Raw genomic sequence first — 27,653 nt, 5'->3', positions numbered from 1 at the left:
TTTCTCGATCTTGTTTCGACGAAAAGGGAAATACATTCTTGTGTACATTGGTTTTGAATTGTTAAACAAAGTAATAATATGCATGGCTTTGCAGTTGCTGTGGGCGATGGATTTATAGCTCAAGACATATGATTCCAAAACACAGCAGGCCCATAGAAGCACCAAGCAGTGACTCTTCGTGTAGGCGCCGACCAATCCATCATAAACCCATTGCCGTATTGATGCCTTCCAAGACACTCTCTACGCCCACACTAACAGGCAGTTCTACCAAGATTCCTTTATCACTGGCACGTACAGTTCACTTCATATTTGGAAATGCAGTTGTTGTGTTCCAAAAGTGCAACTTGGTAGCTAGGAAAACCTTGAGTAACCAAAACAACATGGCCACGACACAAGGATGAGAAGATCCAAACCAAAACACAGGAACCTCAATTCAACAATTAATGTAACCTAACACCAAGCTCGGATCTTAAGCCTGTCATTGGCTCCATCAAAACTTTTCTGGGCCGCCCATGGAAGATGTTCTGTAGAACCGTTGTGATGGAGTGTCGCTAGGCAACCATATTGACCCAACTGGATGTGTAGGATGCGACGTCAAGAGCTCGAGTTAACTCGTTAATTTTTACAAGTTTACAATTTCATTTATTCTCATACGAGTTGACTTATGTGTAAATTTTGTTTTTAATAAATTTTGGGTATAAACTTTATAAATTCTAAGTAAATTTGGTATATTTTTGAGTTTATTATTGAGTCAACGAATTAACAAGTTAAAAAAAATTAGACCAAAATGAAAGTTATTTTGGGTTATTTTTTGTCTGTAAATTTAGTATGTTGTTTTTGAATAAAAAAATTCTCATTTTTAATAACATCAAACTCTTGTTCTTTAATAACATCAAATCCTCGATAGAAATGATTTACCACTAGTGTAACATTTGCAAATTATTATATATTGATGTATTACTGAATTTAGTTATGTAAGTATCCTGAAATTTATAATTTATTACTTTATTTTATTATATTGTTGAAATGTTTGATTAGTATGTTATTTATAAATATTTTTTTATTTTTATATGAAATGGACTTTTAGAAGTCTACAAGTTGAGTCCACGAGTTAGTCTATAGAATCTCATGTGACTTAGGATTTCTTGCAAACATTGTATTATGGAGAATAGATGAATAACGGACCAAGTGCTGGCACCAACAAGAGAGTGAATTGGCCTGGGTACCATATCATCACAACTACAGCAGAGGCTAGCTAACAAGTTTACAGTAACACGACTCATCGAAGGTAATGTTTGGTTGAAGAACATTGGGGTCAACAATCAACTTCATTGAAATCCTTTGAATATGGGCTTTGAAGAGTATGTGTGCTTGTATATGATATGCATGGTTTCTAGAGGAAATAAAATAGAAAATCTTTGCTATGTGGCACAATGAGGTTTCAATTTTTTTTCAATTGTAGGAAGTATTTTTATATAGCCTTGTAGCCCATAGAATACTTAATTTACTGTCAATTTCCTAACAACATTAATTAATTAACTTGGATTTCATTAGTATACTAATCGATGATGGTTGAAAATGAAGTTTAAGAATTGAAAAGTGACATATTTGTTTTGCTTTTTCTACTTGTGTAACCCTAACCCTATCAATTACACTATCTATTCATGTGGCTTCTATCTTCTGAATCTTCAAACCTCAATCCTGAATTTGGCTAGTTTTCCACTGTTTTGACACCACCCAATTTTATTTTGGATCCTGGATGTGATTGGTACTTTTGGTTTGAAGATTTTTTTTTGTTGAATCTAAGTAAAAGATGGAGAAAAGAATATAGAAAAAAAAGGACAATTTTACGCGGTTTAAAATCACCAAAAAATTATTTAATTAAACTTAATGGCTAAAAGCTAAAAATAATTATTGGTGACTCTAAACCGCAAGAAAAATTCCAACATGATTTTTTTAAACGTTGAAGGTAACGTCTATGACAAAAAATACTAAAACGAACCATTTTAAAAACATAATGACTAAAAACGATTTTTTTGAAAGATGAGAGACCAAATATAACAAATAAAAAAGATAAAGAACCAAAAGATAATTTTAACCTATATTTATCACATATTTATGTAAAAAATTTCATAATTCTTATTATCTCATATAAATGTTAATCACAATTTTTTTATATGAATTTATTAAATATAGATTCCAAATATTGTTTTATAGTAAATATATTAACTAATTAAATTCAAATTGACTATTAACATAAAAATTTCAACCTCATCATTTAGATATTAATTGAAAAAATAAGTATGAAATTATTAAAAAAAATTAATACGAGGGAATATAGTTCATCACTAAGTTCCGTCACTAATTTAAAATTTTCTAATGGTGCAGTAGAATGACTCTATACAATTTCACAATAAAAACAATTTAATTAATTAAATTATAATTAATTTTATTGAGTATTTGTATAAATTTATGATTCAAATAATGTAAACCATAACCTATTTTTATGTAATATTGAGCGTGTCAATTTATTATACATTTTTATAAAAAACAAATGTACCATGTAGACAAATATAATGTTTTTATTATTATATATGCTTATAGAAATTATAGAATATATATTTTTACAAATATAAAATTGTTTGCACGATACCAAAGACAGAAGACAAGATACTAATAAAAATTAGAATACACAATGTCAGTATACAACAACAACAACAACGCCTTATCCCACTAGGTGGGGTCGGCTACATGGATCAACTTCCGCCATAATGTTCTATCAAGTACCATACTTCTATCCAAATCATTAAGTTCGAGATCCTTTTTGATAACCTCTCTTATAGTCTTTTTGGGTCTTCCTCTGCCTCGAATTGTTTGTCTTCTCTCCATCTGGTCTACTCTCCTCACTACAGAGTCTACCGGTCTTCTCTCTACATGCACAAACCACCTAAGTCTATGTTCCACCATCTTCTCTACAATAGGCGCTACTCCAACCCTCTCTCTAATAGCTTCGTTTCTAATTTTATCCTGTCGAGTCTTACCACACATCCACCGCAACATCCTCATCTCCGCTACACCTACTTTATTCTCATGTTGGCTCTTGACCGCCCAACATTCTGTTCCGTACAAAATCGCCGGTCTTACCGCAGTCCGATAAAACTTTCCCTTTAGCTTGATCGGTACCTTTGCATCACATAACACCCCCGATGTTTTTCTCCATTTCATCCATCCTGCTTGAATGCGATGATTCACATCCCCTTCAATTTCCCCATCATCCTGTATTACAGACCCAAGATATTTAAACCGTGTGACTTGAGGGATAATATGGTCTCCTATTTTCACCTCTGAGTTAGAAACCCTCCTTCTTTTATTGAACTTACATTCCATATACTCCGATTTGCTTCTGCTTAGGCGAAAGCCATGTGTTTCTAGAGCTCGTCTCCAAGTTTCCAACCTCTCATTCAACTCCTCCCTCGACTCTCCAAGGAGGACTATGTCATCTGCAAAAAGCATGCATCTCGGTGCTATCTCTTGGATTTGTTCCGTGAGGACATCCAAAATTAAGGTAAAAAGGTAGGGGCTAAGGGTTGACCCTTGATGCAAACCAATTGTGATGGGAAAATCGTCTGACTCTCCACCCTGTGTCCTAACACTAGTCGATACCCTATCATACATATCTTGGATAGCTCGAATATATGCAACCCTAACCCCTTTCTTCTCTAGAGCTTTCCACAAAATCTCTCTAGGCACTCTATCATACGCTTTCTCCAAGTCAATAAAAATCAAGTGCAAGTCTTGTTGGGCCATGCGATATTGCTCCATCACCCGCCGTAATAAATAAATCGCTTCCATGGTCGACCTTCCCGGCATGAAACCAAATTGATTCTCAGTAACTTGAGTCTCCTTTCTTAATCTCCGTTCGATCACTCTTTCCCATAATTTCATGGTATGACTCATGAGCTTGATTCCCCTATAATTTGCACAATTTTGTATATCCCCCTTGTTCTTATAGATTGGCACTAACGTGCTTCTCCTCCATTCCTCCGGCATGCGTTTTGACCTCATAATTTCGTTAAAGAGTGCGGTGAGCCACTCAAGACCTCTATCTCTAAGAGTTTTCCACACTTCAATAGGTATGTTGTCTGGCCCCACCGCCTTACCGTTACTCATTCTTTTCAACGCTTCCTTTACTTCCTGTTTCTGAATCCGACGATAGTACTTATAGTTCCGGTCCTCTTCTCTTGTGTCTAGACTGCTAGAGTCATATCCATATCCATCATTAAATAAGTTGTGGAAATACTCCTTCCACCTTTCCTTGATATCTTTTTCATGCACTAAGACTTTGCCTTCTTCATCCTTAACACACTTTACTTGATCCAAATCTCTAGTCTTCCTCTCTCTACCCTTAGCAAGCCTATATATAGATCTTTCTCCGTCCCTGGTTCCTAGAGCTTGGTATAGTCCGTCAAAAGCTTGGGCTCTTGCCTCACTCACCGCCTTTTTGGTTTCATTTCTAGCTATCTTATACTTATCCCAAGTTTCAGAATTTCTACACCTAGACCACTCCTTGAAACACTCCTTTTTTACTCTAACTTTGCTCTGAACATTTTCATTCCACCACCACGATTCTTTACCCCTAGGTCCAAAACCTCTAGATTCACCCAACGTCTCTTTAGCCACTTTAATAATCTCTTGGGACATCTTGTTCCACATATCATTTGCACTTCCTTGTGATTATCCACACCATCCCTCCCATATCTTTTGTTGGAAGATTCCTTGTTTCTCACCCTTTAAGTGCCACCATTTGATCCTTGGTGCTACCATAGGACTTCTTCTCTTTGCCCTATCTCTAATTCTTACATCCATAACCAAAACTCTATGTTGGGTAGTCAAGCTCTCTCCCGGGATAACTTTACAGTTCAAGCAATACTTCCTATCAGACTTCCTGATAAGGAAGAAATCTATCTGAGAACATGTTCCTCCACTTTTGTAAGTGATAAGATGTTCCTCTCTTTTCTTAAACCATGTATTGGCTATAGAAAGATCCAAAGCCTCCGAAAACTCCAAGATGGATTTACCCTCCCCATTCATCTCCCCTAGGCCAAAACCCCCATGCACCCCCTCAAAACCTCTAGCCACGCTTCCTACATGTCCATTGAGATCCCCTCCTAGGAAAACTTTCTCTCCTTGGGGTATATCCTGAAGTACCCCTTCTAGATCCTCCCAAAATTTTACCTTAAAGTGTTCTGCTAACCCAACCTGAGGTGTGTACCCACTAATAACATTAAAGGTGTCCTGTCCCACTACCAATTTTAAGGCTATGATACGATCTCCTACTCTTCTTACATCCACGACATTCTTCTTCCACTCCTTGTCCACAATAATCCCTACCCCATTTCTTGATCTGATTTTTCCCGTATACCACAGCTTAAATCCCGAGTTATCTAATTCTTTCGCTTTTTCACCTGTCCACTTAGTTTCTTGTAGGCACATAAAATTGATCTTCCTCCTCACCATAACATCCACTATTTCCATAGATTTTCCAGTAAGTGTGTCTATATTCCATGTATCAAAGCGAATCCTCCTGTCATGAACTAGCTTCTTTATCCACACCCGTTCACGATGTCAGTATAAGAATGATAAAAATAATTAAGTAACTAATCACTAAAGTGCAATGTAAAACTCTATAAAAAGCAAAAGTAAGATATGATATATACTAAATGTTGGTCTACTACGAAGAGACAATCATTATATTATTTAATCACAACAATTTTGTCTATAACAGTGCCACATGATAATTAATTAGACATTTTTATTATATAGAAAGTTAAAATATGATATAGACAAAGATAATGTTTATTATATATATATATATATATATATATATATGCTTATATAAATTGTACACGGGTGAAATGTTTATATAAACTATAAAATATAATACAATAATAAAAAAAAAATTGATTGCACGTTAGAAAAGACACAAGACACTAATAAAAAGTAGAATGCACTTTGTCAATATAAAAATGATAAAAATAAAAAACTAAAAAACACAAGATAAAATGTAAAAGTGCAATGGAACGTAAGTTGATTGTTCTAGGTAGAGAGGTCATTAATTTATTTGATCGCCAAAAATTTTGTCTATTACATTGCCACGTGATCGACAAGGTGAGACATTCTTTTATTGTATTATATAGATATGGAATAAAATAAAATATACTTTTATAAATATTAGTAAAGTGATCCGTGTTTCATGGGTCTCAACTTTTGATGTTGAAAAATATAACTAAAAAACTTAGTTTTTTTAACAGAAAAAAATTAGTTAACAAATATTGATAATTATTGTGTAAATAAAGAATAATGTACATAATTTAGAGTAAAAAAATTTGTAAATAAGAAGAATAGTATCTACCAAAATAGAAAGCATAAACTGATATTATAAAACAAACAATAATTAAGTCTCAATTAAAATAGGATGGATTGATGAATGAAATAAAATAGGATCTCATATTTGACACATAATCACAGTTGTTTTAAGAATAAAATAATTAAACTTCAAGTTTTAAGTCTATCAATAAAAAAATTATTAAAATTTATAAAATAATAAAGATCATACTTGTTGATAAAAAAAAGTTACTGTCCAAAAATAAGTTTCACATTTGAGAAAAAATTATTCAAAAAATAAGTATTTTTAATATAATATTAATTATTATTTTTATTAATACCTCTAATAAATATTACTTTAATTTTTCAATCTAATATACATAATAAGTTAATTTTTTAAAATTATCACTTTCTTTTGTATATTTATTAGTTTTTCTTTATTAATATAAAATAACTTATGATAATACTTATTTTGAAAAAAAAAATCTACTATCTAAATGTCTCATTTAAAATATAAAAAAATAAAAATTTATTTTATATCTCACTTATTACTATTAGACTAATTCTTCATAGATTTAATAAGTTTCTTTAGAAAAAGGTAAATATATATAAATAGATTTGTAAGTTTTTAAATCCATAAACTTTTCCTTGGGATGCTAACCCCTCCTCTAAACTTTTTAATACCAAAATTAAGATAACTACCTATAGTCTTTTATTAGTTTTTATTTTTTTTATAGTACTATTATATAAAGAAATGGCGAAGGTGGAGGTACAATGAACATGTCGATAAATTAAGGTGCAATTAAATATAGCCGCCAGTGCAATAATGTCTTCTACTTTCTTTTTATTATATTATATAAATAAAAGCATTTGTTCTAATTATGCTCGATCATGCAAATATATGCACGTGACTCCACTTGCCATACTCTTCTTTAGAAGAAAAAAAAAACAGTGATTGTTGTAAGGCGGAAAGTGTAACTGCACGTGCCATTGTTTGGAAAGTATAACTGCACATGCATTTTATCTTGGAAATTATGATGGTTTCTTGAGTTTTATTTATTTATTTTTATAATCCTGATACTTCTATTGCATCAAGTAGTTTTTAAATAATATTGTTCAAATTTTAAAAAATCTCAAATTAAAAATAATTTTAAAATTCAATACATCATATTAAATTAATAAAAACAAATCAATAAAAAAATGAGACCAGTAAAAGTATCTAATTTTCAACAAAGTGACAAATCAAAATTTGCAATATATTTAAGAAAAGTAATGTCGGTATTATAAATAATATTGTTTATATAAAAAATACTATGTAAATAAATTAAAATAAAATAATCTACAACTGTAAATAAAGTTAATATTGATTTAGTCTCCACATTGGTTTTGATGTATTTACCTCTCAATTTTGCTAGCTATATATCCCATCACATTCAGCTTCAATCTTTCTTACCAATTACTTTTATTTAACCTCCATTCTCTTTCTTCCTCTTTTATCTTATTTATTTTAAAAACGAGTACTTTTACAGTAAACATAAAAATAATATACAAGTCTTTATTCAAATAATTCATTGTATTATTAATTTATTTATTTTCATCTAGCAAATTAAAATCTTTCTTGTTTAGAATGTAGACTTTTTTGCCGTACTTCTTTTCTTAAAATATATAAATTTTTTTAACATTTTATCTCATATATATTTATTTTAAATTTGACCTAAATTTAAAAATATATATGTAATACATAAAAGGTTGCTAGTATCATTTAATTAATGGAAGCCATTAAATGGAGTAGTATTTGTTAATAAAGAATGTCTTGTGGAATCCAGCGGTAAGTAGAAAGAGACATTGTATTTCGGTCAATTACGGAAAACTAAAAACATAACCATTTTAAAATATATCTCATGCTCCTTTGAACGCCTAATTGCCTATATAAGGACAACGACACAAGCAAAGGTCACCAAGAACAGCCAGTAACACTTACCAGTATGGCTATCCAACAATCTCTGTTAGACAGGCCTAGAAAATCTGTTTCCAAAACTATCTGCTTAATCTTTTCTATAGCTGCTGTCATGATCTCATCAGCCTTTGTTGGTTCTTATCTCATCAAATCCACCTCCTTCTTCAACCAATCCTCTCCTCAACATCTCTGTGATCATGCACTTGATAGGGCAACATGTTTAACCCATGTCTCAGAAGTGGTACAAGGTCCGATCTTGACCCCCACAAAAGACCACAAATTCAATTTGTTACAGTCATTCCTAATGAAATACACCTCACACATTAAGAGAGTTATGAACACAGCCAGTTCTATCAAACTTAGGATCAACAGTCCCAAAGAAGAAGAAGCTTTGCACGATTGTGTGGAGTTGATGGACTTATCTATCAGCAGAGTTAGGGACTCAATGGTGACCCTAACAAAACAAACCATTGAGTCCCAACAAGATGCACACACATGGCTAAGTAGCGTGCTTACTAACCATGCAACTTGTTTGGATGGGTTAGAGGGGTCAGCTCGCGCCTTTATGAAGGACGAACTCGAGGACTTGATATCCAGAGCAAGAACTTCTCTGGCCATGTTTGTTGCTGTTTTGCCCCCAAAGGTTGAACAAATTATTGATGAACCTTTAAGTGGAGACTTTCCCTCATGGGTGAGCAGCAAGGATCGGAGACTTTTGGAGTCTACTGTTGGCGACATCAAGGCCAATGTTGTGGTAGCTAAGGATGGAAGTGGCAAGTTTAAGACTGTGGCTGAGGCTGTAGCATCCGCACCTGACAACGGTAAGACAAGGTATGTTATTTACGTGAAAAAGGGAACTTATAAAGAAAATGTTGAAATCGGCAAGAAGAAGACCAACGTGATGCTTGTAGGAGATGGTAAGGATGCAACTGTAATCACCGGCAACTTGAATTTCATCGACGGAACAACCACGTTTAAGACTGCCACTGTTGGTATGGATCTTCCCCCAATTCTTTGCCTGTATTTTCCATTCTTCTATCGACTGGAATGTTTTTACCTAACTAGCTATATTCGACTGTACATCATTTTAAATCATATTTACATTTTTTTATTGGTTAACCGTGTATAAAAATTAAACTCTACCAATAATGGAAGTGATCAAAATAGATAAAAAGAAAAATAGATGTATAAATTATTACATCTTTGTTCTTATCTTTAATTGCTTGAATGATGCCAGATTGAGTACAGCTATTTTATTTTTGAATTGCATATATTAGTAGTCCATTCATACAGGAAGGAAAAACTGGGCACATTCAACTATTGACAAAAAGAAAAGAAAAATATGTGTACAGTTCATTCTTTATATCTAGAGGGTCTAACAAGATAGCAAGGCTTAAAAGGGCCCATTGGCTGTGACTTGTAAAACTAGTAATAGATTTAGAAATTTTCAACACTAATCAAGCACTAAATAATATGGTTTTGCAGCTGCTGTGGGTGATGGATTTATAGCTCAAGACATATGGTTTCAAAACACAGCAGGCCCACAGAAGCACCAAGCAGTGGCTCTTCGTGTAGGCGCTGACCAATCCGTCATAAACCGCTGTCGCATTGATGCCTTCCAAGACACTCTCTACGCTCACTCCAACAGGCAGTTCTACCGAGACTCTTTTATTACTGGCACTGTTGACTTTATATTTGGAAATGCAGCTGTTGTTTTCCAAAAGTGCGACTTGGTGGCCCGAAAGCCCATGGATAAACAGAACAACATGGTCACTGCCCAAGGACGAGAAGATCCAAACCAGAACACAGGAACTTCAATTCAACAATGTAACCTAACACCAAGTTCGGATCTTAAGCCTGTCGTGGGCTCCATCAAAACTTTTCTAGGGCGCCCATGGAAGAAGTACTCCAGAACTGTTGTGATGCAGTCGACATTGGACAGCCACATTGACCCAACAGGATGGGCTGAATGGGATGCCCAAAGTAAAGACTTTTTGCAAACGTTGTATTATGGAGAGTACATGAATAATGGCCCCGGTGCCGGTACCAGCAAGAGAGTGAATTGGCCTGGTTACCATATCATCAAAACTGCAGCTGAGGCCAGCAAGTTCACGGTAGCACAACTCATCCAAGGCAATGTTTGGTTGAAGAACACTGGGGTCAACTTCATTGAAGGCCTCTAAATATGGCCTTTGGAAAACTGATGTGTGCTTATATCTGATATGGGTGGTTTTTGATATGTAGGCAGCACAATGAGGTTTGGACTTTTTCGTTTGTAGGAAGTTGCTATGGCGATGGCCTTGTATCCTGTAGGGTCTATGTAACGTTACATATATGTAAAATAAACTTGTTTGTGACTTCCAAAATGCTTCTTTGATTTCCTCACAAAATTTAATGGGTTGATTTGATGCAACTTGCTGTCCATTGTTTGCGCGCGCATGTTTCTACTAATATGGATATTTCTTTTTTTAGCTTTACTTGTATCGGATATATGCACTGGTATGTTTGGATAATCTGCGAATGTTTTTTAGGCTAAGATTAGGGATTTATTTTGCTTTTTTCTTAATTTTTCATCTTTATCTCTTTACTCAATGACTCTCATTCTTTTTCACTATTGGGATGTGGGAGCGTAGAGTGTTTTCTTTTTCTTTTTAAACCACGTATAGTTTTCAATAGAAAATTTTATTTAAACTGAGTAATATATGACAACAAAATTCTCATTCTAAATATTGAATGAAGCTTCCTACCAACACTCAAATTTGAGACTTTTAGTCGATCACACGCTCTTTGATAACTTAGACGACACTGCACCATTGAGTCAAGAGAGTAAACAAATTGATGTCATTACATAATTATTATAACCCCCATTTATATAGTTATATTTTCACAATAAAAAATTTCAAACACTTAATTAATATTTTTTTTCTTTTTTTTATCTCTCTTTTATCACACTACATCATTAATCAAATTAATCAATTATCTCATTTTTCTTTTAAGTTATAGACAACTCAAGGTTGTGCAAAGAAACATTTTTCATTTGCATATAACACTTTATTGACATCCTTGATCTTTTCTTATCACATGATATCATTAATTATTTACGGTATATCAGATTTCCTCTTCTTAGCCTTCTTAATGAATTTGTTTGTTTGGTCGGGTGTTCCAATTTAAATGGAATGCAGAATAGAGGGTGCTGAGAATAATGAATTGACTGAAGGAATGCATAAGACCTTTAGATAATGACCAAGGACACATCTCATTCAGAGGCAGTAAATTGACTGAAGTTCTGAGGGATTCATTTGTTGGTGATTCGCTCACTGTAATGATATCATGCATATCACCAGACACTAAGTTCGGGTTCATGCCAACATACTCTGAATACATTAAGATATGCTGACAGGTAACAATGAAATTTCTACCAAACAATGAATTTTCTGTTGTTGATTTTCGACTCCTTGTGCAACCACCGGTATGTACCAAATGGAAAACTTTTGATTTTGCTGTTGCAAAATGAATGAAAATGCAGGGTAAAAAGCTTATCAAAAGGGAACAATTCAAAGAAGGATGTTTTATCTTCTAATTTTAACCTTAAAGAAACGACTATTATTCGCGCAGCTGATACATGGCCTGAAGAAAATGAAAGAGATGAATTTAGTCCTGCTTTAGATTACTGTGAACTGGTGAAACCATCATGGAAGAAAAATGGAAAGATAGAGCCATATGGTGCAACAGATGACAATTTAAGAAACCCAATGGCAAGATAAAATGGAAGGACATCCCAAAAGTTGAACCTAAAACAGTACATTCAGATGATATTTTTTATGCCCTCTTATAGGTAAGAGTACTCTGAAAGTGACTTTTCATACATACAAAAACTAGAGTAAAACTATGTATCATAATTTCAGGAAGAAAGCCTTGTAAATGCTCATCGGTAGTAACTGTTCATCATGACTGGTAATATGCCTTTAAATGTGATTTAGGATTTCTTTTTTCCCTGTATAGTTTGCCTAAACTTCAAAAACTTTTTTCCCTGTTCATCAGGACTCAAACAGTGGCCCAGCACCAGAAAATAGAGATTATGGACATATGTCAAAATTATTATTTTATAGATGTTCAATATATTCATGTTAACCATGAAGCCTAGATAATAGTTTTTGCAATCCCATAGTTCATTCAAATTACAGGAAAGCAATGTAAAGCAACTTGTCCGGATTATTTGGCTAAATTCCAACTACTTAAATTTGCCATGACTTCTTCATTTTCAATCTCTGCATCAGTGAAAGTCAGGGCTTTTGGCAGCTTCCTTGGAGAGAACACCTCAGCCTCAGTCATGTATGTGGCAGTCACTGATCTGTGGTCTGAAAACCTGAGTTCAGTCCTTCCATACCTAAGTAATCTCATTCCAGTGCTATATATGAAAGAATACGATCACACCTGAAAGACAAAGATATTGGTTAAGAAGCATTAAAAACACCACATTAAGTACTTTATTAATTACTCATTATATATGTCAGTTTCGCAAATGAGGTTTGTTAGAAAATTTCATATATATAGGCTTGAGTATTATTGTTAAATCCAATTTGTTCAGCATTCTTCAGTTCAAGTATATTTGTGTTTGTAGCTCTTGTTCTCTCCACATATCTAATATTTGAGCATTTAGCTGCCTACAATCAGCTTGAGGTTCTTTCCTTATTCTCCTTTACTTTTGAATCTTACTTATCTTTCCTCCTGCACCAGTGTATTTATGTAATAGCTTCCCTTTTTTACAGCTTCTTATAACTAACTGCACCTTTTAACTGACTTAGCTATTTAAAACAAGAGAAAATGAAAAATAATTTTTTAATTAAGGTGACATAATGTGATGAGAGGGACAAAAAAGGAAATATAATTTGAGGAGATGTCATTTGAATCTTTTCCCTACCCATGTGAATGCATGTATAGGATAGAAAAAGAAGACTAAATGATATATAAATGTAACCTATTTGATGCCATCTGCAGCTTGCATGCAACATTTTGGGCAAAAAATTTGCACTTTCCGTACAAAAACTGATTTGGTAGTAGTAAATCCCTAAAAAAAGTTGGGATTGTTACCATTTGGGAGTAAATATTTGTTGCCATCAGCAGCTTCAGCAATATTTTGGGCAAAAAATTTGCACTTCTCGTGACAAAACTGGTTTTTTGCGGTAGGAAATCCCTTGTCGATCCAACAAAAACAATTAGGAAATCCTTTTAACAAGACCTTTTTAGTTTTTAGACAACAAAAAATAAAAGCCATAACCAATTATATTAAAAACAATATGAAACCCATTTATCACTAACTAGAATTTAATAACTACATCCACGTGCAGAGGATGATATTCTTATTTGAAAAAAAAAACCCTGAAACCTAGCAGTAATTTACAGAATAAGACTCAACTATTCTTAAAACTTAAAATAAATTTAGACATCTGGTAAGAATTATGGGTAAGAATTGACAGTACATCATTTTATTGCTAGAATTTGAGCAATGAGTTATTGTTTGACAAAATAGAAAGAACTATCAATTTCTTCATCTTGTCTATCCCGAGACATAAGGAAAGCATTTTATACTACTTTAGTGGGAGTGAGGGCAATTGGGTGCAAAAAATAGAAATTTTAAATGCCCGTTAGTCGTTGCCTCCGCCAAATCCATCTCACACTTAGAGGTTGAGGTTCCCGCGTGACTTATTCTTCACCCATTTTTCGATTTTCCATGCACCTCACTTCCTTCTCCATAACTCTACTCCTCCTACACTTCCCAACCACACACCCTTGTTTCCTTTCTTCAAACTTAATTTCTTTGCTCCAACAATTAATGAAGCTCAAGCTCAGCCACTTTCTTTCATCATCTAGTTAAGGCAATTGCAAACAAAAGGACATGACAAGTGCATTGCCATATCTATCATTATCATTAGTGCTACTATTCTTGATTTCATCTGGAATTCATGAATGTGAAGGTCAAGATCCTGAGGCTTTGCCTCCAGCAGCAGAAACTTGTACCGGGGTTTTCATTTCCTATGACTTTCTCACCCGAACGAAAGAATTCCCTCGCGTGAAGAAGGCCACGGCACAGCCTTGGGCCTTCAATGCCACCGCAACAGTTCTCAACACAGGCAAAGACGTGGAGGTTGTTCATAGATGAGATTCTAATCTCAGCCAGTGGAGGAAATCTAATAGATGGAACTGACTTCCCTGCTTTGATAGGAAATGGCATTACCTTTGTTGGATCTTCTGTGCCAGATTTGGATAGCTCCATCAACACAGCTCAAGATTTATCCCAAATTTCAGCCATGATCCAGCTTATTGGCACCCAGTTTAGAGTAAATCCTCCTACAATTCCTATGCCTAAAACCATAAAGTTGGTAACTGATGGTTACAATTGCCCCCAACCAACTACCCGTAGTGAGTATTCTTCATGTTTTTACCTTTTTCTCTTTCATCTATTATAAGAGTGTCAGAAATATATTCTCTAACATGAGAAATTATAACATGATTCAAAACTATCATATCATGATCCATGAATCTTCATGTGATATATAATCAAGATATATAGATTGAAATCATGATAGTTTGACATCATGTAATAATTTTTTCTTTTAATCTAGCTTTGCTAATATACTCTTTATTATTAGTTAGAATTGATTGAAGACTATAAAATCATTAGGTAAGATCATTAAATGAAGAATGAGACTCATACAATTTTGTGATTTATGATAAATTTTTAGTATTAATAAATAGTGTGTTTTAAAAAATGTGTCTAACAAGAATAAGTAAATATTAAGGTAAATATTAATCCGTACTCTTAGAACATTTGTTAAGAAACTAAAAGAAAAAAAATATTAAAATATATAAAATTATCTTATACTTCATAACTTTTTTCACTCACCAACACGCATAAGAATATATTAATAACATTCATATGATAGATGGGTTATTAATATTACTACTTGTATTCTTGTTTTTGAGTTCTAATCTAACTAGTAGAATCATGTTTTACAGAGGATTCCATGCATGCGTGTTGTAAAAAAGACCCTAAATTCAAGGCTACACTGAGGAAGACAAAATTCTTTCCACGGCAAAAAGGGGATCTTACCATATCCTACGACGTGAATCAAGTGTATGAGAATAATTATATGGTAGAGGTGACCATGGAGAATAATCACCTTTTGGGACGGCTGGACCATTGGAACTTGACTTGGGAGTGGACAAGAGGGGAATTTATATACAGTATGAAAGGTGCTTTCACATGTGTGATAGAATACTCAGATTGTATCTATGGTGCTGCAGGACAGTATTATAAGGACATGGATTTCTCTAAAGTCGTTAACTGTCAAAAGAATCCAATAGTCAGTGACTTGCCTCCGGAGAAAGCTAATGACACTGAAATTGGAAAGATACCTCACTGTTGCAAAAACGGAACTATTTTACCTATCCATATGGATCCAAGCAAATCCAAGTCTGTCTTCCAAATGCAAGTGTTCAAAGTTCCACCTGATTTAAACAAAACAGCAATTTACCCTCCAGAGAAATGGAAAATAATGGGCATTCTAAACCCGGATTACAAAAGTGGGGCACCTATTAGAGTGGATCCTGCATAATCTCAAGACCCTAGGGGACTTGAAGCAACGGTTATTGCCATTTCAAGTTGGCAAATAGTCTGCAATATCACTAAGCCAACCAAGAGGAGCACTCGCTGTTGTGTTTCTTTCTCTGCTTATTACAATGAGTCCGTAGTACCTTGCAACCCATGTGCCTGTGGTTGTGATGACAATACCAGAAGATGTAATCCGAATTCGCAGGCAATGCTTCTCCCTCCGGAAGCTCTTCTTATACCCTTTGAGAATAGGACAAAAAAGACAGTTGATTGGGCCAAACTAAAGCATTTTAATGTCCCAACAAAATTACCATGTGCTGACAACTGTGGAGTTAGCATAAACTGGCATGTAGTTTGGGACTTCAAAGGTGGGTGGAGTGCCAGAATCACTCTGTTCAATTGGCAGCATACGAATTTTGAGAATTGGTTCACTGCACTGCAATTCAAGAAGAAGGCTTCTCTTGGTTTCGAGATAGTATATTCTTTCAATGGAACATTCCTTCCAACTCTCAACCATACTATTTTCTTGCAAGGAATACAAGGATCGAACTTTTTGATAGGTTTAGACAATGGAACAAACCCAAAGGTGCCCGGAAAATCCCAATCTGTTGTTTCCTTTACTAAGAAGTTTACACCAGGCATCAAAATTGCAAAAGGAGATGGGTTCCCATCAAGGGTCTTTTTTACTGGTGAAGAGTGTTCTATTCCTACCGGATTCCCTGCGAGAAATAGAAACCAACATAATGTAGATTTAGTAAACCTACTATTAGCTTTAGTCTTAGCTTTTACAATGAGTAAAATATTGTACTAAGATGATAATGTTAAGAACAGTTCCATTAGACAGGTTTATGCATCTAGCTTTGTTTTTAATCTCTCTCTCTCTCGTCTTAGGTTGCATCTCCCTACTATAGAAAAAACGTAGAAAATGGAAACCTTGGAACAGCTAAAAAAAAAAAATTGAACGACCAAAGCCAAAAGCTAAAGTTGGACTTTTTCGTCTCTAATACTGAATTGAATGTTAAAACTAATTTAATAATTTCTAATCAAAACAACTAGTCGTGAATATTCATTCACTATTATTCACACACGTAAGCTAACTTCTAAATTGTTCCTATATTATACCTGTTAGATAGTTTTGTAATTTCTACATCACCTACCTGTGAAAATGATCTCAACATATGTCCTAAGTGTCTACAGGAATGAAAATCTACTGTGGTGACAGTGTCACTACCACCATTCTACTAATTTTATTCTTACCTACAATCAGTTAGGCTTGAAGGGATGGATCATGTCTCATCCCATTTATAAAACTAAATGTATCATTTGGCATAGTGATATTCATGGTTGAAACCCATAATCAAGGATGCTTTATTTATCATTACAGAAATCTTATGGTGGAAGCTTCAATACAGGCGACAATTAAGGGGTTGTTTGGTTTGCTGTTTTTTGTCTTCATTTTCGTTGAAAACAGAAAATGGTGATGAGAATGTATTTGGTTGGATTTTTGAAAACATTTTCAGTGAAAATGAAAACAGAAAATAACCAGAAAATGAAAATAATAAAATTTCGTTTTCAGCGTTTTCAATTGAAAACAAGAACCTCATTTTGGATAAAATGAAAATGAGATGAAAATAAATGTAATTTTAAGCAAATTTAAAAATACAAAAAAAGTCAATATATCATAAATTTTCAATATTTTTATTTCCTAAAAACAGAAAGCAAAAAGTTAAACCAAACATATTTTTAGAATTCTAATCTTTAGAAAATAAAAACAATTTTCAAAAAATGAAAATAAAAAATAAAAATATAAACCAAACACACAATATTTCAGCTTGTGAGTGCAAAACATATGCACGTTTTTCATTTAAGTATTTCTACAGATAACTAGACGAATTGAAAGTTGTTATAAATTTTACTTCAACAACCACCTTAAAAGGGACCTCCGCATGATGATGAACGCCACTAGTTAGACCATCTCTAATCTCTCTGCATTCTTGCATGATAAGAGAATAATGAATAATTCTAACATAAAATTAGCTTACGACATTTTCGCCTCTATTACTAATTTGCTAGTATTTTATCTTTATCTACCTAGCTTGCATTCTGCATATGAAATTTGTGGCATGTAATTTTATTAATGCTATTTAAACCAATGAATATATTGAAGCTGCTTCTATGAATTTTACTTTTTAACCTAACATCAAATTAATGACAAAGAAAAGGTTCAAAAAATTATTTTGAAGCACTACTCGATCAGAAAATGGTTCAATGAAATATAAATGCATAGCTACAGTGGTGAACTAAGATCTATAATCTCTATATATCCTTATATATTCTTTCATTGATATTCCTCTTAAAAGTACATCCAATTGATTGAAGCCTTATCTTTACATGTATAATAAATAATAAAAAATTAGAGCAATAAACATATTTACAGATTAACTGACTTAATTAAAGACAATAAATATACTAAACAAAAAGAATAAGACTATAAGAGCATGTCTCATTATTATTAAAGGTAATTTTGAAAATAATATATAAATTTAGGATAAATTATATATATAAAAAGGAACAAAAGGCAGCGGTTGATTATTAAATTAGTTAATTTGTTGATGACTTGTAAATCATGAGAAACTAAAGAAAAATAAAAAAACACCTCAAACTTCCACCAAATCACCATATCCACCGACAGCCAAATCAAGTCATAAAATGTCGATGAACCTCCCCATCTACCTTGATCATGAGTTTGGGATTCAATTGTAGTGCATTGACACCTCGCTTTCAAAGCACCCTCCAGCCTAATTTGTAGAGCCAGTCAAACTTGATTCTCTACTTTTACCTTTATTTAAAAAATCGTGCTTAATATATAATGCAAGTTTATAGTATACCCATTCCCTTTCTTCACAAAAAAAAAAAATGAGGAAATAGAACATTAAGTACTAGGAATAGACAGAGAAGTCTTTCTTAAGTTGGGACTGGGATCTCCCGATCTGGTGGGCGGTACTGTAGCTTAATAAATCTGACTGGGGCTATTAGGTGGTGTTTTGTTTGGGAGTTTATTTTTTTATTTTTTATTTTTAAATTTTTAAGATTTATAAGATATGTATCAATAATAAATTACTTTAAGTTTAAGATATCATGATATTTTTTGTTTTTCAGAAAAGGCTAAAAATATTGATTTTTTGTTTTCAGTTTTGGATCTATTTTTAAAAGAAAATATTTTTAAAATTTTAAAAAAATACATTTTTATTCTTATTTTTTTTATTTGAAAATAAAAACAAAAAAACACTCAAATCACGCATCATTCTAGATTTTGAGTGTCTTTTTTTCTCAATGACAAGAGACTATTAATATTTTTTAGTTCACTTGGTCATAAACTAATTCCACTATTAGATTTTGAGTGTGTGTTAATAAAAAATATTTATTAATCAACAATTTTTTTATCAACAAATATTAATTTTATTAATAGAGAGAATCAAATTCACAATTTTTTTTAATCATTCAACCCACCTCATATCTCCCAAATCTATCACCAGATTAAATCTTTCTACCATATAAGAATCAAATTTAAATAAACACAATTATTATTTAGTGACTAATTTTGTCTTCTAAAATTAGTATATAAGAAAATTTCATATTTAACAGCTCCAATAAGTCTCACTATGATTATATACCAAAATTAAACTCTTAGAAGAATTGTTACTGAAATCATTAATATATATTTTTATGGAGAAACCATTAAATTTCAAAAGAGTCTTTCTATTATAAATTATAATTTATAAATATGCTTAATCAATATTTCGCACTAATAAATAATAGAATGTTTGCTTATAATTAATTTAATTTGCGACGCTAGGGTTGAGAAATACAGGAGTTAAAAGAAGTTGTTGAGTTCAGTGGACCTAGGTCACAAAATAAAAGTTAAATTAAGCATGAATGATATCGCGCTCTAACTCTCTTCTGTTCACGTATATCCATTTACACCAGTCGTCCCTCCATAAATGCTTCTACACCCTCTGCAATAACTCCATGCTGCCAAACCTTCTCTCACTTGTTCTATTTATCTCCTCCTGCGTTGTTTCGTTCTGTCTCTATTTTGCTTTGGCCCAAACTAAAACTCCATCAACTACTCCTTCACTTCCCTAATTCCCCCCACACCCATTCTTGTTTCTACCGTTCCAGTCATCATCAACATAACTAATTAAGGTTTACACCACTATCAAACGCTTAAGGTCCCCTCTCGCATATACGCGTGTTTAATTTTAGCTTTGACTTGCTTTGCTTTGCTTAGCTTAGTTAATTTCTGAGTGAGAGAAAGGGGTAACGGCTACGTCCCCCGCATTGAAATTGGTTACTTGACTAGCGTAATCATCTGTTTTGTCAAACCTTTCACACTCTCTACCCTTATTTTGTCTTTTCTGATTTCCCTAGCTTTTGTCTTTTGGGGTGGCAAGTTTTGCGTGTAAGATAAGAGTATTAAGGCCAACCAAGGCCAGGTAAAGTCACCAGTGCCTCTTTGCAACCTTAACATAAGAATGAATCTCCAAACAAACACTTGAAAGTGCTGCATATCGATCAGAGACAAAACAGCGGCACGAGCTGGTCGATGCTTTTATCAGTTTCAGCTTTGCGAGACGGTTCCATAAATCCCAATTGCAAGTACCATCAAACTTTACAGAGGGAAAGCGGTCGATTCATTGCTGTCATCTTCGTGGTTAATCTAACAGGTGATCACTTCCCTAATTTCTTATTTTCTCTCCTAATTAAACAGAGATAGAACACCTTTTCTTTTTTGAGTTGAACAGCAATTTGACTAAATGGTAAAACTTGTACATTTTCTTTATTCTCGATGGGGAGATCTGGCTTAGAAATTTTTTACATATAGAACTCCGATTATTAATCGTTGTTGTTGTTATCAAATTTGTTCAATTTAATGCTTTATTGCCAACAAATTAAGTTTAGTCTTTTTGAGTAATGTGAGTACTTTTCTAAGCATCTAATAATAAGCTATTGAAGCTCAATTTGCCTAAAGCACCAAACTTAATGCTTTATTATTTTTTGTTTTATAGGATACTTTTACTTACTTTATAAGAATTACAAAATAAAATTTAGTTAGTGATTTTATATTTGTGAAACTTTTATATTTTTTAAATATTCTGTAAATTATTAAAACTCTATTATCTTATTACAGTATTTGTTTTTATGATAAGGAAGTGGAAGGAAAATGAAAAGAAACTATATTATTTTTTTAATGTTTATTTGAGTGGGAAAAAAAGTTTCAATTCTAAGGCCCATGAGAAAATATAATTCCTTCCCTCCCAAATTTGGCATGAAAGGGTTGAGGGGAAAAATGATCTCTTACTCATTTTTATTTTTGTTTTTTTAATATATATATATATATATATATATATATAACATGATTTTTTATATAAAAAATAAATGATTTCACCTTATGAAAAATAGTTAAATATAAAAAGTTTGTCTTTTAAAGTTAATTGTATTTTTTTTAATTAGAATGATAAATATAACTTTTTTTGTAAGGCCTGTGGCTCTTTCGTGCTTCCATAAGCATCACTATGAGACTAACTTAAACAGTTAGCCCTTTTCCCCTTTCCCCCTTTTTCAAATATGCAAACCGAACTCGTCTATTTATTTTCACTTATCTAAATAATTACAGGAAAAATTCTCTACGTTTTTCTTATTTCCATATATCAAAATAATACATTTTTTCTATTCTTTTAATATTTTGTTTTTTATCTTTCTTATTTTTTTCTCTATTTTATTTCTAATTCAAATAGAACATTAATTTGTTTCTATCGAATCTTTGTTACCCATAATAAACTGTGTGTAGTGTATACTTGTAGGTTTTTTTTTTTTAAAAAAAAATCCTTCTGTCTGCTCAATTAACAAATAATTCTAAATCATTTAATATTCTCTTACTAATTTTCCTACATTCTTTATATGTAAATGTTCTATATCTTCAAACAAAATATCCCGGTATACATTAACTAATAACCGAATACTCTCTCTCCGTCTTAAGTATCGATCTAGATTAATTTATCCAGATAAAAAAAAAGTTAATACACGTATGAAAAAATAATAATTTTACAAAATTAAATTTATTAAATAAATTAAAAAAAGTACTATTGGTATTACATTAAAAAACTAAAGTGAAACTTACTAAAAGAGAATAATTTTAAATTTGACTTCTGGATATATAATTGTATTAAATAGTTGTATACATAATTTCTATCCTTGTACAAAATTGTCTATAATAAAAAAATTCATGTGATTTATACCAATTTTTTCCCATACCCATATATATTAATCTTGTAAAATGTTTAGGATATATAATTAATATTTTTAACTAGAACTAGAATTTGAATTTTTACTTAAGTAAAAAAAAAACTCATTTTAGAATTAAAATCACAATTATTATAGCATAACTAAAATCAACCCTTCCCAATTATATTTTGGAACCAATTGACCTTAATCTCAATTCAATTTGTAAAAAAAAAAAGCGTATTAAATAGAAAAAAATACATTAATATTTTAAAATATAAGCAATATATTTAATACATTTTTCATTTAATTAAAGAAGAAGATTAGTAAGAAGATATTGTAAGAAAAATTGTAATTATTGTTTGTTTTTATTTTTTTTATGCAATAGAAATAATAGATTTTATATGATTATAGAAATAATAAATTTAAACTTAAGATTTCGTGCAAAAATTTCAAATTCTCTCACCTCATTACATGAAATATAGTATATCTTTTATTTTTTTCATTTTGTGTGCAAGTTAAAGAACATTAATTACATTAAACAATATTACTATCATTGTTCGTATTTATAAAATCTAATTAAATTAAAAATACATCTTTATTCATTACTATTTCCGTTCTTATTTATAAGATCCAAATTATTAAAAAAACAATTTAAATATTTAATTGAATATGATTGTTTGGTACATCCTTAATTGAATATGTTTAATAATTTCTTAAGAAATGTGTGGATAATAGTTAACATGAGGCTTATTTTCTTTTTATTAATGCTAATACTTATTAAATTATATATTTTCATATTTTTGAGATGCCAGATGTATTGGATTTTTAATTTTTAATACATTTTACAAAATGTACATAGAAAGTCAATATAAATAATATAATTAATTTAAAAGAAATAGCATTGCTCATTTACTATTTTACTAAAAATATTAAATTTTTGCCTTATGTAGTTATGAACATTTAATGTAATAATAAACTAATTCTAATGTATATTATATTGATTATTGAACTTCTTTAAAATATATTCTTAAGGGCCCTCGCTATATAGGGCTACACAAACTACACTCTTCTTGGTCGATCTCCCACATTTTTCTCTACCCCTCGCGCGTGTTAAATTTTTTGAAATCCTGGTTTTGCAGAGAAGCTATAGAGAAGAAGATTGCGGCTTGTGAACTTAAGGATTTAAGTGAAGTCAATGTTTGACACAAACATGTTTGATTCTCACCCTCACTTGCTTGATATGTCACCACCCCACAAGACTACTTGCTCTGAGAGTGATTTGGCAAAGCCCTGCAGAGATGATGAGTACGAGACCAAATCTATCACTGACACCATGGACGCTCCTTCTGGCGACGACCAAGATCCCAACCCGCGACCCAAAAAGAAGGGTTACCGCCGCCACACACAGCGCCAAATTGAAGAAATGGAAGCGTACGTAATATCATGAAACCTTAATTTGTTCCAATACATCACTCTTTATATATATCTGATGATGATAATAAAACACACACGCATACACACACACACACATATATATATATATGTATGTTTGCTTAGTTGGTATTATGTTGTTTTCAACTTTACTTTTATCAGCTTCTTCAAGCAGTGTCCTCACCCGGATGACAAGCAAAGAAAAGAGCTGAGCCGTGAGCTGGGGTTAGAGCCTTTGCAAGTCAAGTTTTGGTTCCAAAACAAGCGCACCCAGATGAAGGTAAGTCAAAGAGAGAGAGAGAGGGAAGTTATATTAGATTGAACTGTGGAGTATATGAATTTGAAGTTGTACCACTAACATATATACTTTTTCTTAATTTATGCTGGTCATGTAGACTCAACATGAACGAAATGAAAATGCTATTTTGAAGGCAGAGAATGAAAAGCTTCGCGCTGAGAACAGCAGGTACAAGGAGGCCCTAACCAATGCTACATGCCCCAACTGTGGAGGCCCAGCTGCTCTTGGCGAAATGTCCTTCGACGAGCAACACTTGAGGATTGAGAATGCTCGGTTAAGAGAAGAGGTACCACAAAAGAAACTCGTTAATTAATACGCCTCCTTGTTCCTTTTTTTTCTTAATCAAATAACCAAGTTAGTTACTTTTACTTCAGATCGATAGGATTTCAGGAATTGCTGCCAAATATGTTGGAAAGCCAGTGACTTCTTCGTACTCCAACCTCTCATCTCTGAATAACAACCACGTGCCTGTCGGTAACTATGGATCACAATCAGGCACGGTAGGAGAAATGTATGGAGGCAGTGACCTTTTTAGGCCACTCCCAGCTCCTGCTGATGCTGACAAACCCATGATTGTGGAGCTTGCTGTTGCAGCTATGGAGGAACTCACAAGACTAGCTCAGGCTGGAGAGCCTTTGTGGGTCCCAAGCAACCACCATTCTGAGATTCTAAATGAAGATGAATACTTGAGGACTTTCCCTACTAGAGGTTTAGGACCCAAACCCTTGGGCTTGAGATCAGAAGCTTCAAGGGAATCCGTGGTGGTCATCATGAATCACATTAACCTTATTGATATCCTTATGGATGTGGTGAGTGCTAATTAAAGATGTTCTTAGCTTACAATTTCTTAATCAATGAGACACTTGAGCTGACAATGACATTGATGGGTACTGGTTTTCAGAATCAATGGTCAACTGTGTTTTGCGGTATTGTCTCGAGAGCATTGACCCTTGAAGTCCTTTCAACTGGAATAGCAGGAAACTACAACGGAGCCTTGCAAGTGGTACGCATTTTTCTCCCCTTTTCTTCTACGCCATGCATGACCTTGCTGGTATTGTTGACAGATAATAACTTTACCCTCGACCAGGACAAAAAAATATATCTTTCTTAGCACCTCATATAATTAACAAAGTGTTTTTGTTTTTTTTTTTTGTGTGTTTAGATGTCATCTGAGTTCCAAGTCGCTTCACCACTTGTTCCTACTCGTGAGAACTATTTCGTAAGGTACTGTAAGCAGCAACCAGATGGGATATGGGCAGTGGTGGATGTTTCCTTGGATAATCTGCGACCCAGTACAATCTCAAGAAGCCGAAGAAGGCCCTCTGGTTGTTTAATTCAAGAATTGCCAAACGGTTACTCCAAGGTGACAATCACATTTTCATTAATTATATTATGCCCATCTTAAATTTTTTTCATAGTAGTATACATCGATCCCAAGAAAACAGAATTTTTATTAGATATTATTCCTCCTGGATCAGGTTACATGGATTGAACATGTGGAAGTGGATGATAGAGCAGTGCATAGCATATATAGAACTCTGGTTAATTCGGGCCTGGCCTTTGGAGCTAAACGCTGGGTAGCTACATTAGAAAGACAATGCGAACGTCTTGCCAGTTCAATGGCCAACAACATACCAGCAGGGGACCTCTGTGGTATGTGATCGAGTGGAGTGTGAATTTGTTTGTTTCCGATTAATATTAACATATATCCTCAACTCAAATATATGCATGCAGTGATAACGAGTGCTGAGGGAAGGAAAAGTATGATGAAGCTGGCGGAGAGAATGGTAATGAGCTATTGCACTGGTGTTGGTGCTTCTACCGCGCATGCTTGGACAACGCTCTCCGCAACTGGATGTGATGATGTAAGGGTAATGACAAGAAAGAGCACCGACGAACCTGGCAGACCCCCCGGTATAGTGCTCAGTGCTGCCACTTCTTTTTGGCTTCCTGTTCCTCCAAAGAGGGTTTTTCATTTCCTACGTGATCAAAACTCAAGAAATGAGGTATCTATCTATCTGTCTGTCTATAATAATTATACATATATTCATCCTTGAAGCTGATACAATATATCCAATTGAATTCTCAGTGGGACATTCTCTCCAACGGGGGTCTAGTTCAAGAATTGGCACATATAGCAAATGGTCGTGATCCCGGCAACTGTGTCTCTTTACTTCGAGTCAATGTAAGTTCCTGCTGTGTACTTAATTTTTGGCATGCATGTATGTATATATATATATATATATATATATATCATGACACATAAAGCTGACCCTGTATTTTGGTAAATACCTACCTTGTGTGCGTAGAGTGCAAATTCAAGCCAAAGCAACATGCTGATACTTCAAGAGAGTTGCACAGATTCAACTGGCTCATATGTAGTTTATGCTCCTGTGGATATTGTTGCTATGAATGTTGTCTTGAGTGGAGGGGATCCAGACTATGTTGCCCTGCTCCCCTCGGGCTTTGCTATTCTACCTGATGGGCCTCCTGCATTAAACGGTGGGCCCATACATGATGTTGGGTCTGGAGGTTCTCTACTCACAGTTGCATTCCAGATCTTAGTTGATTCAGCCCCAACTGCAAAGCTATCTCTGGGTTCAGTCGCCACTGTTAACAGTTTAATTAAGTGCACAGTTGAAAGGATCAAAGTTGCAGTCATACGTGACAACACCACCTGATTTCAGAACCTTCCATATATATTATATGGTAATCAAATTAATTTACAGTGCATGGCAGTTTTCATTAGAACAAGTCACTGAAAGGTACCGTTTTCTTTTTTGCAGTTAGAACAAGTTAAGAAAGTAACGAGCTTGGAGTGGTTCCTATTTCGTTTTCAAAACAAGGGCAAGAAGTCAATGAACGCACCTCGGAGTATCACTTCAACAACGTTAGAACTTCGAAGAATCTTAGGTTCGGGTATTGACTTTCACTCATATGAAGACTAAAGTGGTTCCATCCAGCTGTAATATTTTAACTTAGAAAAACTGCAAATTTCAGTCTCGCTATTTTACCGTAGAATTAATTTTGGCGTTGTATTTGTAGGCTTCGCTTAATCAAACTTCCTCAATTGTTGTTATGTTGACTTTTCCTATTGTATTGTAAACTGAAGCAAATTTTCATTTTTTTTTTGTCTAGTGTAGACGCAGATGTTAGAGTCAGTGTCACAAAGTCTTTTTTCTTTATCATGATTTTTTTTTACATTTTAGCTTTTTTATATTATCCTAACACTCTTCTATACATATCATTCCTGCAGTTAAAAAAAATTATATCATTATTTCAAATATTTATTGAAGAACTCTGATAATAATTTAACGTCAAGTTTTTTACATCTCCTTATGTTCTTTCCATTACACGGATTTTTTTTAAATTGAATTTTTTTACCAATGAAAAAAATGTTGATTCAACATTTTAGTAGTTATTTAGCTTTTGAGATAAATTTATTTTACACATGTCGTATACGTTTTAATATAAAATTTACTATTAAAACTAATTTAAGTAACGTTTTTTACAGCAATTTAAGTAAAAAATTTAATTATATTCAGTGGTTAAAAATTAATTCTATAAAAATTTAAAATAAACATAGATTTCGTTTACCTTTAGATAAAAGTTGAGAACAAGCTCGCGTTTAGAATTCTAATGCATTTGTAACTTTGAGAATAAAAGTACTTTTAAATTCATCCAAC

The 27,653-nt window shown here is 33.1% G+C and overlaps 2 protein-coding genes and 1 pseudogene across 3 annotated transcripts; all 3 read left to right on the top strand.

Annotated features, from left to right (window-relative positions):
* Positions 1-8,312: 8,312 nt before the first annotated feature.
* On the top strand, positions 8,313-10,707 carry LOC100815836 (pectinesterase). The gene is made up of 2 exons (XM_006573828.4): positions 8,313-9,333; positions 9,827-10,707. The coding sequence occupies exons 1-2, from the start codon at positions 8,370-8,372 to the stop codon at positions 10,522-10,524; spliced, it is 1,662 nt and encodes a 553-aa protein (XP_006573891.1). The 5' UTR covers positions 8,313-8,369; the 3' UTR covers positions 10,525-10,707.
* Positions 10,708-13,829: 3,122 nt separating this feature from the next.
* On the top strand, positions 13,830-16,927 carry LOC100815304 (COBRA-like protein 10; annotated as a pseudogene).
* Positions 16,928-20,022: 3,095 nt separating this feature from the next.
* On the top strand, positions 20,023-27,209 carry LOC100815499 (homeobox-leucine zipper protein MERISTEM L1). 2 transcript variants are annotated; one of them, XM_003517541.5, is made up of 12 exons: positions 20,023-20,680; positions 23,378-23,669; positions 23,832-23,949; positions 24,065-24,253; positions 24,342-24,776; positions 24,869-24,970; positions 25,130-25,330; positions 25,446-25,620; positions 25,702-25,973; positions 26,057-26,152; positions 26,277-26,676; positions 26,754-27,209. In XM_003517541.5, exons 2-11 carry the CDS (start codon positions 23,434-23,436, stop codon positions 26,646-26,648), a joined length of 2,196 nt encoding a protein of 731 aa, XP_003517589.1. In that variant the 5' UTR covers positions 20,023-20,680; positions 23,378-23,433; the 3' UTR covers positions 26,649-26,676; positions 26,754-27,209. The 2 variants fall into 2 exon arrangements, with proteins under 2 accessions (XP_003517589.1, XP_006573890.1); XM_006573827.4 differs by lacking the exon at positions 20,023-20,680 and having other exon boundaries at positions 23,532-23,669; positions 23,845-23,949.
* Positions 27,210-27,653: the final 444 nt, after the last annotated feature.

Source organism: Glycine max, chromosome 1 (assembly GCF_000004515.6).
Source record: "Glycine max cultivar Williams 82 chromosome 1, Glycine_max_v4.0, whole genome shotgun sequence".
Lineage (NCBI taxonomy): Eukaryota > Viridiplantae > Streptophyta > Magnoliopsida > Fabales > Fabaceae > Glycine > Glycine max.
The sequence above is the reverse complement of the archived record's forward strand: the minus strand, read 5'-3'. Positions and strand labels throughout refer to the sequence as shown.